Raw genomic sequence first — 12,183 nt, forward strand, 5'->3', positions numbered from 1 at the left:
GTGTTTTTGTTAATGTTGTTGTGTTTTTGTTAATGTTGTTGTGTTTTTTTTAATGTTGTAGTGCTTTGCACCTCAGGGCCACCGTAGATTCCCATTTTGACACCACCACTATTAAAACACAAGCAGCTGCTTAATCTTCACAAGCTCACACTACCATATTGTACACAACACCCACCCACTACGAAACACTGGAGAGGTGAAATAAACAAGAGACTGTTTCAGAAGGTGTCACACGGCAAGAAATAGAAAACATAATATATTTCAGAAGCTGGAAAAACCTAAAAACAAAGCTGTGATTTAATCGTTACAAATCTATCCAACATTTTCTCTCTCACAAGATATTGTTAAATAAGCTGCTTTTATCGCCACTGCCTAAAGAAAAGGTGACGTTTTCACAACGTGTTTGGGTTTGCTTGTCTGTTGCATCAGGTAAAACATCCCGTGAACCAGTGGAGGTATTTTACGGAAACTCACAGGATGTTCATCTACATCTGGTTAACGTTCGGAGTCAACAGCCAAGCAAACTTAGAACAGACAAAAATGGCTAGAACTCAGCCAGTTTTACAGATACTGAGCTAAAATATGGTGTGAGAGCAGCTAAGAGTCATCCTCTGCACATGCTGTAATTCAAGCTCGAACAGATCTTGTGAGATCTTGCATGAGATGTCGCACACCGTCATTTACAAGGTTTGACCATAGCGCCGTCCCCTCTCACGATAAGATCTTAGTCTAAAACTCTGGCATGTAAGGCAGCGGGCGACATGCATTTCTTCAAGGAATGCTAGGCCTTTAATTGTGTTAATGTTTTCTAGTAGCTGAACTCACATTTGTCTGACAGAATCCAGATAATAAACAGGTTTACTTCAATTTACACAGCAAAGGCATTTTTCAACTTTGCAAAATAATGCTAATTTTAATCCAAAATAAAACTATCCTGCATGCATTCCAACCCATTATGCTTTCCAGATTAAAAGTTTGATTGATTTAAACTCCATAAAAGCTCTGTACCACTAATTTTCTTTTTTACCTCCTAAAATTATTAACTGACAGCCATAATAAAGGCTTAGTAAGTAACCTAAACAGAAAGCCAACAGAAAAAAACAATGCTACAATGATTGATAACAAAAAGATCACAGCCGGTTTCCTTACACTGAAATTTGAAGACGGTAGGTGAGCTCCCAAGAGAAGGCTTCAGCCCCATGGGTGAACAGGATTCTGACATTTGAGAGGCTGAAAGGAAGTAACGGTCAAATCAATCTGCTGCCATTTCAAATGTCATGAACAGAATCCACTAATTGTAATTTTTAGGGAGCCGACACATCTGCTGTTGTTCCCACCTGTAGGTGAAATGTTTTCGTGCTTGTCTTTCATGTCTTTCAAGCGCCGCGCCATGTAGTCGGACCTTTTTAAAGAAGGGCTGTAGATTATTCCATTCTTCTCGTCTATAATGATTGGTGACATATCTGCAGCTACGAATAAAAACAAGTATGAGATGGCACGATTTATTCTGTGATTTCAAGTAAAAATCTTCCAACGCTGTTAGAGCCTCTTACCCAGAAGTTCCTTTGGAGGCAAGTCTTTCATCATCTTGTCCAATTTTTTCTTCATGCGCCAGTCATTCTCAGCTGTTCGTTCCGGAGAATCCTTTGGTAGCATACAACGGTGCTACATAAATCATGAAAACACAAAAAATGTTTTAAATAGGGAGTACATAAAGACTCATTTATACACCTCTGAGTCTGAACTCTTCCATCTATGCAGCTAACCACAGTAAAATGTGAGCACGTGTGTGGAGTTATTCAGAAATGTAAAAAAAAAAAAAAGTTTACTTTTAAATTTTCAGACAATACCATTTTCCAGACTCTCTATCAAGGTCTGTATATACAAACACAAATATCTGTAACTCAATGAAGAGATAATTGTATTAATTTAAAAATCTATTAACAACACAATGCAACTTGTGTACTCCCACCTCTGGATTTATTTTGTGAACAATGGCAACCTGTCTGTCTCAACAGCTTATTAAAACCTGCAATAAACGAATAAATATCAATCACGTGTAAATTCGAATCAACTCACTTTTCTGTTCTTCATCACAGGATTGCTTTCATCATTAAAGGCTGGAAATAACTCCTCATCTGCGTGTTCACCGTTATCATAGCAACTGGACACATTTGAGTTAAAAAATAAAAAATTACAAAAGCATCCGTGAAGCTTCATGACAATGTGCTAAAATACAATCAAACTGTTCAAATGAAAGAAACACTCCTCTCACCTTTTTACCCACAGGAGAGACACAAGTCGTACATCTTGGCTCTTAGCTTTCCTCCATGTGGCTGAATGACCGTTGTAGAATACCACATGTGTGACGCGCTTATTAAATCTTTGTGACACCTTCAAACAGAGTAAGAGTGAGTCAAAGCAGGTCCAACAAAGACAGTTGTGTGAAAAAGCTATCTTACCTGAGCTCCCATTTCCTCCAGATGCTGAACGTAAGGCTTGGAATAGTTGGCTCTTTTGTCGGACGACCACACATCAACGTAGGCAACAACATCTGCAGAAAGACAATAAACTCAGTAACAGCAAGCTCATCGTGGACTCACAAAAGTAACTTCAAAAATGTCTTCCAATTTACCTTTAAGAAGTGAAGAGTTGTTGCTCGAGGTCATCACTGGCTACTAAAAAAGATTATGATGAAATTGAATGAGACAACAAGTCACAGAGATTCCCCTTTTTAAGATAAAAATATTAGTTAATAATGTAAACTACATCATTAAAGTCAAAGCTGGAATAGTCTAATATTTTCTTTTCAATATATTTGATATATTTATAATCAATAATTAGTGTTTTTCTGCATGTATTACAGCCTAAAGATACAATATATCAAGCAAACAATTTAGATTTTGAGATTATCATAGATAGATAACCTTGTCAGTATCTAGAAGTATAATAAAAACAAAGATGAGTAGGAGTTTTGTTCAGCCAGCCATTAGTTTATTAACTAATCATTTAATACTCAGTAAAAGTACAGACCTCTGTTCCACAGCTACATGATTAAACATATAAAGACACTACAGAAAATTTACAGTCTGGTCCTTAAAACCCTGAGATGATGTGTAAAATCTCTACACAGCCACACAGTCAGCATTTTTTCTTTTCCCAGAGATGTTTTTACTTATTTTATTTAACAACATTCTGCCTCAATCATATCATAATCTAAATACTATACTGGCCAGATTTTGTCACCAAGTAAAAATAAAAACTGAAGTGGAATGAAGCAGAAAAATAAAACAAAAGTCTGAAGATGCTGAACGGTTACCATTTTATTTTAGGCAAGACTGCTGCCTTTTTTTTATCTGGTAAATGTTATCTTTATTTTAGTAATGTGTAGAATCACTGTCACAACCTACTTTTGTCGACTTTCTGTAGTATTTCAATATTGGTGTGAGTTCCTGATTGTTTTTCTACTTTAAGCCTTAGCTTGCTTTGATTTCCCTTCTGGTTGGATTGTTTTTTTTTTTTTTTGCGCTATAAGGAGTTAAATCAGGGGAATGTCAACCAAAGGGAAGGAAAAAAAAACAGCAGCAATCCAAACACAAGACATATTATGTGACATAAAATATCTGATCTAGTAAATGAAATTGATAACGTTTTGTTTGTTTATTTGTAACGCTCCGCAGCTAAGCTAACACTTGTTAGCATCGCCTTGGGGTGAACCGTTACTTCCGTATTATGATGACACGCGCAGAACGCTAACAGTTTTGACAGTTAAAGGCCTAAAGCACCGAGCTGCCTGCTCCCAGCACCTGTTCAGTACTTACTTTACGTGACGGCGAGGTTTGAAACTTATTATTACCAATAACACACTAACTATTGCGAAAGCTGTTGGCGCGTGCAGTTTGTTCTGCAAGGCATTCTGGGAGAGGCCGAAATGATTGGCCGACACGCAACCTACGTCGCTTCCGTTAAAAAAAAAGATATACACTTTTGATATTTAAATAAGGCTTGAATGACATGTATTTACTTATTTATTAGTTTGTTTGTTTATCTGACTGGTGCATGCACTTGTGACATGATTCAGGCTTCAAACTACTTTAGCTGGATGTCGAAATAAGTTATTTTAGTTGATCTAGAACAACGGTTCTCAAACTTTTTAGCTTCTGACCCCCTAAAAATAACAATAGCAAAAACTTGCAAGCCCCAAATATCCTTAGTTAAAATGCACAAATATTGTTAAAAATGTAAAAATAAATACATAATAACAACACAGATAGATTAAAGTCATATTATACTACTTCTGAAATTTGAGACAATCCTTTTATCAGTCTTTTGTAACTACAATAATAATAAAAATGCCAGTAGGAATTTTTTTTTAAAATTGTATTTAAGCTCCTGAGCTCATTTCAAGACTCAGTTATGTCTCTTTCCCAACTTTGGGAATCACTGATGTGGTTCTAATCACAATTTTCTAGTTTTTAACTCCCTGTCAAGTTTAGATTTCAATTCAAGCTACAAAGGCTTGAATTTATTAGGACTGAAAATGAATGAAAATCAGCCAAACTTAAAAGAAAAATAACTGAAGGACTCTCAGGGAGCCTGAAGAACTGTTGGTCAGAAGTCTGATTCCTGGAAGCAAATAATGAAACGTTAGGGATAATTTAAAACTTTAGCACAGTAGGCTATTTTTTGTACACTATATTTTGTTTTATTTTATGTTTTACTAGACAGAAGTGAACAAGGCAACACATGAAGAAAAATCAGTTAAGTAGTGAATAATTTAGGAAAACCACTTGTAGGATTATTAAATCAACCATTTATGCATAACTGCCTTGTTTTACATTGCCAAACAATCAAAAGCAAGCATCAGAATTAAACAGCCTTCTGAATTTAATCTACATGCATACAAATCTATAAACGATCATATAATATAATTAAAAACTTAGTGCATTATTCATATCCCACATTACTTCCATCAAAAATGAAGGTAATTATACAGTTTAATTGTATTTTACAGCCAAATAAAAACACTTTTGATGAATGTCTGAAGTCAACCAAGGCAAATACAGCTGCTGTAAAGCACCTTTTCTAAATCTCGTTTAGTCACAATAATCACAAAGTAGACCTGCGTCTTTCTTAATAATAAAAGCTTTCACTTCACAAATGCCCAAAATACAAAAAAAAGTGACAGAATATAAAAATTTAACACAGTGCTCTATCCTATTTTTTATTTTTGTCACCTTGACACGATGTATTTTACATTTCCACAAAAGATCCATTGACACATGCTCCTTTTCAAAATCAAGACCTTGTCTTTTTTGTCAACGCACTTTTTCAATTTTGCAATTGGGCAGAATAAGAAGAACCAACAATTTACCCAACATTTCACTTCAAACTACTGACAAAGCAAGAGGTCAAGGCTTCTACTACAGCTGTACAGTTGTGTGAATACATGTTCATATAGTGGCCTGATTTATGTTGCAGCGTCTCAGTCAGACTGAGTTGCTCCTGCACTGGAGTGGCGCAGAGGTGCGGGACACTTCCATGTGCACTGTGGACATGGGGAAGCGCTCGCCATCCTCTTCCTGTGGGAGGCAGCGGCAGTGGAGTAGCAACTCTCGCACCTCTTGGCGAAAGTTGGAGTTGAGGAAGCCGTAGATGATGGGGTTGATGCAGGTGGAGGACATGGCCAGCAGATGGCAGAGAGAGAACAGGAGGTTGTGGTGGCAGACAGGCAGAGCCTCCAGGTTCCAGTCTGCCAGCACGTTGAAGATGGTGAGAGGAAGCCAGCAAAGAGCAAAGGCTGTTATGAGGGCGACCAGCATGATGTTGATTCGACGGCTGTGGGTCATGCGTTGGCTCTCTGGGGTCCTGGCACGGTCCAGCATGTCTTTGCGGTGACGAAGGCGCACAAAAACCCTTACATAACAGAGCAGTACCAACAAAAGTGGACCACAGTACTGGAACAGCAGGAGCCAGGTGGTGTAAGCGACCCTGTGCTCTGGAGAGGGCCAGTGCTCCACACAAGCCTCCATGTGTGGAGAGGTGGGCACATAAGAAAAGAGGGAGCGGTACAAATTTAGAGGCACGGATGAGTTTTTGTATGTATTCGAGGCATACTGAGGTGGTGTCATATTGAAATAAGCATGAGGAGGCATTTGATGGAGTGGAAGGAATAAATTGTTATATGGCTCGTTTGTGAGCAGCTGAAAGGCCAAGAAAGGTGTGGAGGTGAAGCTGGCAAGAATCCAAATAAAAATGACCACAATGTAGGCCTGAGGAATGCTTGGTTTCCATCCAGAGGGGTTGATGATGAGCTGATGTCGTTCTAAAGCGATGAACACCAACGACAGCACTGACACAGTCACAGAAACACACTGGATGAATGGCACCAGTCGGCACAACAGCGACCCAAACACCCAATGATCCATGAGTGTATAAATGACAGTGAAGGGGAGGCAGAAGACACACATCAGAATATCAGAGAATGACAGATTGCAGATGAAAATGCTGGTGACGTTGACTTTCTCTCTGCGATGGGCGATGATACAGATGAGGCCGATGTTCCCCACCAGCCCCAGCACCATTGTAATGCTGTACCACACAACCAGACATGTTGTGAGAACAGGGGACATGTAGCACTGCTCATTGTGCTCGAGAACGGAAAGGTCTGAGATAAGCTGGGTCCTGTTCTCAGGCCAGTCCTGAAGAGACTCAATACTGGCACTTTCTTTCTCCCACTGCAGAGAAAGTGAAGGGGTGGAGCCGTTCAGGAGCAGAGGTGACGCTGATAAGGAAGACAGGTTTGTGTTTCCACCAAAGGACATCTCACCAAGACCCGAGTGTCACTGCCTCTTTGGATCTAACCGTCCATGTCAGTTCTCTGAAAGCACGCATCTGAGACAGAGAGAGACAGAAAGCACAGAACCTCTGAATGTCTTTATGTAAAAATTACTCTGTTAACAAAAAAGCAACCTGTGGAGAAAATTCAGCTATCTGATTTTGTGGTTATTTAGAAAAAAAAAATAACTTGAAAGCATGCCACCCGTTTGAACATTTTTCTTTAGAAAAACTGCCATAAGCACCAAATATACCCCTAAAATGACTGATGATGACCATAATACATTGAATCTACATTCATGGTTCCCAGAAGATGTAGCTCAAGACAATCAGAAGGTTGACATTTGTGTCTTTGTGTGTTTTGTTTGTTTTATTTATTTAATTAATTAATTTATTTATTTTGCTTTACCGATTGGGTATGTTTATTAAAGAGAAGTACCCAATACTTCCTTGACCACATATGATATACAATGAAACAGTCTAATCACTTAGTGGGCAGCGTGACGCTTCACACTGATGTTGTAGATGTTGTGAGCACTGCAAGCATGACTCTTTCTCTTAAAATACAGCCATCATGTTAAAAAAGTTTTCACCTTCTGACCTCAAAACTACACTTGTTGTTACCCCTGACATAGTGCACCAAAGAACAAAGAAACCATTTTAAACCAATTTAGGCAGTCAGTTCTACAGACATCTAAAGTGTTATAGTATTTTTCTTTGTGCACATTAGTTTTGAGAAGCAGTTTTCCTTTAATTTTTTAAATTTCCTCATATAAAGATCCAACTTGTCAGTCCCCTGCCCACAAATCCTACACAAGTGAAGATGAAGATAATAGCTCATTGACAGTGAAATTACTGTGCATACACTGGAGCAGAGACTTGTGTTTTTTCTTGTGTCGCTGTACGTCAAAGTGAAAGGGCATGACATTGTCAAAATCCTAAAAATGGATTCACGCTGCCTCCCCTGAAACCTTGGCTGTGTGCTGTGAAAACCGACATCATAAACAAAATGAGATTGTCACTTTCCATTAACAGCACACGCGCTTAGCTATCAGTCACTTCATGCAGCGTCTTCACTAACCCACACTGTCAGTGTGCTGAGTGTGCTGCGGGCAGGGTGGCACAGCATTGATCATCCTTTGTTCAGAGGTGGAAAGGCATTTTTTAATGTCACCATTAGCGAGACATAAAAGCTGGATAAAACAGAGATGAAATAAAAAGACCAGCAGGAAAAAAAGGGCCTATTAACACGGCCACATTTCAGGCTGTCATGTTACATTTATCTGACAATGTTGGAAGCACAACAAGTAGTTGTATTATTGTGACGAAACCATTCTTGAGTTAAATCTTTGTGTGGTTAGGAACACCATGACCCGGCTCAGTTCTGGCTCTGTGTTCGTCTTTTCTCCCCCTCCAAAGTGTTCTCCATCTCTCAGCAAATAGCTGACATAATGATCAGATGGGCAAATGTAATTTACCCTGGTTTTCTCTTTTGATTTTTTTTTCTCTCCCTTGAAAGAAACTGCAAAAGGTTTCCTTTGATGAGCCACAAAGTATCTTTTTTTCTTCTATTTTCTTAGAAGACATTTTCTTTTTTTTCTTTTTTTTTTTTTGCAATGCACAACAATTTTCCATATTCATTATCTGCCAAAGGGTTCCTTTGATGATATTCCACAATAAAGTATCTTTTATGACACCTTTACATTTATTCAATGCAAAATTAACTGTAAAAATGTGTTTTTCATGTGCAAAACCTGCAAGTTTGACAATAATTTAAAAGTCTGCTGATATTCACTCTCCTGGAAGGGTGCAGAAGTGGATTACAGTGCAAATGAATGTAACTGAAAATGGAAATGACAAAGAGGCAGCTTGTACACGTGTGCTTCACTATGAAAGAAAAAGAAAGCCCAATCATAATTAACTAATGTGCTTCTTATCTGCTCAAATAAAATGCGGAGAATAAAAAATGCCCTGCTTCCTTCACCTTTGTCTGCATTTTCCCCCACATAATCACACCTTATTTACTGCTCACAAGATCCCTTTGTGCACATATCAATAAACTATTTCCACATATGTGCTACTCAGCAACAATTTTCTTCCCTTTCGCTTCTTGCCTGTGCAGGCACAGAGTAATGGCAGCTGTGCTCAAACCTGAGATAATGACCCGAGCCTCATTGTTCTCTGCTTGGGGTGTCAGGGACTATGGGTGAGCCCTCTCACCAAATCACCCTAGGAATACTGTGATGAGATATGTTCACATTTCCCCACACTATATGAAAAAATTATGCTGATCGGGCTCACATTCCTCCCAGTTTTATTTTCTGTTAATTACAGTTTTGCTGCTGAAATTGGACACATAAATAACTACTCTCATATTGTCTATTGCATGATAATTTTTACTTGGAAACGAAGCTGCAGGATTACTGTAGGGGAACCACACAGAAAGCAATTTATGATGGAAAAAATAAATATTTGGAGATGCTGACTTACACTGACAAGACTCATTAGATCATTTAATACATCATTATCTGGAAGAAGAAAAAAAAGAGAGAGAGACTCACGTGTGAGGTAAAGAGTTTCTGAGAAGCCAAAATGACAGGAGATGATGCTCTGAACAGGTGCAAGTCCACCAGGATGAGAGTTGAAGAAGGAGCTGATCATGATAATAACCAGAGCGTTTCTGTCAGAAACAGCAGCGAGGGGTGAACAGCTATATTTGGGCTGCTGGAGCCCTTTGGGTGCCAGAGACCCTCTGAGTATCGAGCTCTGCTGTCACACAGTGGTGAAATTATTACATTACATTTCGGAAGTACAATCGGCAAAGCACTGAGCAAACAAAGAAGAAGAAGGTTTTACTTTATTGCCACTGAAATTTAAAACAAGACCAAAGTTGTTGGAGATAATCTTTGTTTATTAGTGATTTTATGCCATCATTTAGCTAAAAACAGTCTCCAGATCGGACTGTGGTTGCAGTTTACATTGTGTGCTTAGAGAGGATTGCACTCTTTTGTTTTGTCTGATTTCAGGACCATCTTGGCAGAGCAGGTCTCTTTATCTATGACCAGCTCACACTCCTCGGGACCGTCTTCAACGTTTTCTTTAGGGATCCTGAGACACAAAACACAAAATACATAACGTCAGAAAATGCTTTTATAAAATCAGAGACTGCAAAATACACATTAAGGATGGAGAAATTGGGAAATAATAGAGTTATTGACTTCTTTTTTGCATATGAGAGGAAAATGTTTTCCCAAATGATGGAAATCTTACAGGTTGCAGCAGCTCAGACCCGCCTTTGTGCAGGAGCACTCCACGCAGTCCTTCACCCAATAAGATCCAAACGCGTGCTGCTTTCCATCTTTATCCACACACCCTGTTCGCAAACAAATGAAACCACAGATCATAGAAACTGTTGTTTTTGCTTTTCATACTCTGATAAGTTCATGACGGCAGCCAAATTAGTCTGCATGTTGATGATTAGCTCTCAGTCATGTGGCACCATTATTAAGAACAAAACACTGAGTTGTTCAGTATCTAAATGTGCAGCAAAATAGTTTTACAGCCCATACTCTGACAAAGTTGGGACATTGTGTAAATGCATTATAACTGTAAACGATGAAATATTCAGTTGCCCCAATTTTCCTTTGAGGAACATTATTCCAACATTATTCCTCTGTTTTTATACAGTTTTTTGCAGACTGGTGAACCTCTGCTCATCTTTACTTCTGAGAAATTCAGCCTCTCTAAAATGCTCTTTTTATACCCAGTCTTCTTACTGACCTATTGCCAAATAAAATAATTTATAGCAAAATGCTCTTCCAGCTGTTTCTTATTTGTTTTCCTTGTCCCCATTTTTTAAGATGTGTTGAAGTTATGAAATTCAAAATTACCCCATTTTTCTTCCGAGAAATAATGCAATTTTTTACTTTAAACATTTGATATGTTTACTATGTTCCATTGTGACTAAAATATGGTTTTATGAGATTTTCAAATCATTGCATTCTGGTTTAAATTTAAACCTGTAGATGCTTGTAATGAACTGCCCCTAATTTTAGTTCTTTAAAGAAACAAACAAAAAAAACATCCACTTGCTTATCTTGAAATATTTGGGATAAAGACATAACTTGAAAAGATATCCAGCTCACTACAGCTACTTCTGTTCTTTATTTTAATTGCTGCATCATGTCTCTACAAATGGGAGTCATTTTCCTCACCTTCAGGAGGGTTTTTCAAATCCCCAGTCACCAACTCCTGGAAGGAGCAGTCAGAGTCAGAGTGACACAGGACAAAAAGACCCAGCAGACAAACAAGAACATGAAGAGAAGCCTGGAAAAAAAAAAGAAAAAGGAACATCAGTGAACGTGGTGTGTTTTTTCTTCTTTGGGGTGTCTGAATGCGTCTCTGTTGGATTTATTTATTGTAATTCTACCTTAGAAATTCATGCAAAGAGGTATTTTTTGGTGTCATCATGGTTTTACAAAGAGTTCTAAAATTGCATGCAATCTTCAGGTAGTTTGTCATCATTTCAGCTTTTTCTGTAATATTGTGGGTACACTTCAATTGCTTTGTGGAAATTGCATAAACTGCTTTATTTTACAAGATTTTGTCTGCACAAAAATGGTAAAGATTCCCAGACTGCAGTAAATAAGGCTGGTTGTTAAATTATATCTCAACTCTTTTTTTTCTATTAGACCTCATCAATGACTGCTGAGCTGTTTTAATTATACTTAAGTTTCTTTCTTCAGTTGTTACTTTAAAAGCTTGGCAACAAACTTCACTAAAATAATTAACATAATTAAAGTTAGTATGAATCCATAAAACACTAAGCTCTGCTCTGACAGCAACATTATCCCCAAAGTTATACATTTAGCCACATTTACATTTGAATTGCATTTGAAAAAGTTAATATATAATCACAATCTACAAAAATATTGGGGTTATTTTTAAATATTACATGTTAACAGCAATTATACAATCGCTAATGCATCAAATACGTACCATTCTCAGATGGGATGTCACCCTGTCAGATGCAGATTAGTGGATGGGAGAAGTTTGCTCTGCTGGTTTATATTCAGGGTGTACAGCCCTGCACATTTTTAATAAAATATTTGAATAGCGATGCGTCAGATATTTGTTTAAAGGTGGGGAATATTTTGAAATTGCATTCACAAGGCACACCTTTGTAAGTTAGAAAAACTTTCACGCGTTAGAAGCATAAAGCCGTTCTTGGAAATTCAAAGACAAGCGCAAACAACCACAGTGATAATAAAGTTATCCATCACTTCACTATAAACTTCACTGGTGAGCTGAAAGGCTAAATGGTACATTATTAAATAAAATTAAGTT

General features: G+C 37.9%; 3 protein-coding genes across 3 annotated transcripts in view; all 3 read right to left on the minus strand.

The window, feature by feature from the left end:
* Positions 1–3,938, minus strand: part of mcph1 (microcephalin 1) — a 41,207-nt gene extending 37,269 nt beyond the window's left edge. The window contains exons 1-8 of the mRNA XM_017412722.3: positions 3,822–3,938; positions 2,636–2,678; positions 2,463–2,554; positions 2,276–2,394; positions 2,080–2,164; positions 1,554–1,665; positions 1,338–1,469; positions 1,150–1,230 (exon numbers count right to left, since the gene is read on the minus strand). Coding sequence (XP_017268211.1) covers positions 1,150–1,230; positions 1,338–1,469; positions 1,554–1,665; positions 2,080–2,164; positions 2,276–2,394; positions 2,463–2,554; positions 2,636–2,669 — 655 coding nt within the window. The 5' untranslated portion in view covers positions 2,670–2,678; positions 3,822–3,938. The remainder of the gene's footprint in view (positions 1–1,149; positions 1,231–1,337; positions 1,470–1,553; positions 1,666–2,079; positions 2,165–2,275; positions 2,395–2,462; positions 2,555–2,635; positions 2,679–3,821) is intronic.
* A 655-nt stretch (positions 3,939–4,593) lies between these two features.
* npy4r (neuropeptide Y receptor Y4) lies at positions 4,594–11,981 on the minus strand. The gene is made up of 5 exons (XM_017412786.3): positions 11,836–11,981; positions 11,052–11,163; positions 10,108–10,210; positions 9,399–9,945; positions 4,594–6,894 (listed from the first exon to the last, which is right to left on the minus strand). Exon 5 carries the CDS (start codon positions 6,822–6,824, stop codon positions 5,490–5,492), a length of 1,335 nt encoding a protein of 444 aa, XP_017268275.2. The 5' UTR covers positions 6,825–6,894; positions 9,399–9,945; positions 10,108–10,210; positions 11,052–11,163; positions 11,836–11,981; the 3' UTR covers positions 4,594–5,489.
* Positions 9,825–11,703, minus strand: LOC119616590 (beta-microseminoprotein). The gene is made up of 4 exons (XM_037973648.1): positions 11,677–11,703; positions 11,052–11,163; positions 10,108–10,210; positions 9,825–9,945 (listed from the first exon to the last, which is right to left on the minus strand). The coding sequence occupies exons 1-4, from the start codon at positions 11,701–11,703 to the stop codon at positions 9,825–9,827; spliced, it is 363 nt and encodes a 120-aa protein (XP_037829576.1).
* Positions 11,982–12,183: the final 202 nt, after the last annotated feature.

Source organism: Kryptolebias marmoratus, linkage group LG22, assembly GCF_001649575.2.
Source record: "Kryptolebias marmoratus isolate JLee-2015 linkage group LG22, ASM164957v2, whole genome shotgun sequence".
NCBI lineage: Eukaryota > Metazoa > Chordata > Actinopteri > Cyprinodontiformes > Rivulidae > Kryptolebias > Kryptolebias marmoratus.

Bases quoted from the DNA above. Each gene is read 5' to 3' on its own strand.
- npy4r (XM_017412786.3), bottom strand. From the start codon at position 6,824: ATGTCCTTTGGTGGAAACACAAACCTGTCTTCCTTATCAGCGTCACCT.
- LOC119616590 (XM_037973648.1), bottom strand. From the start codon at position 11,703: ATGTATAACTTTGGGGATAATGTTGCT. The intron at 11,164-11,676 runs GTCAGAGCAGAG...TTTTTTTTCCAG, and splicing joins ACTTTGGGGATAATGTTGCT to GCTTCTCTTCATGTTCTTGT. The intron at 10,211-11,051 runs GTGAGGAAAATG...GTTTGCGAACAG, and splicing joins TTTGAAAAACCCTCCTGAAG to GGTGTGTGGATAAAGATGGA.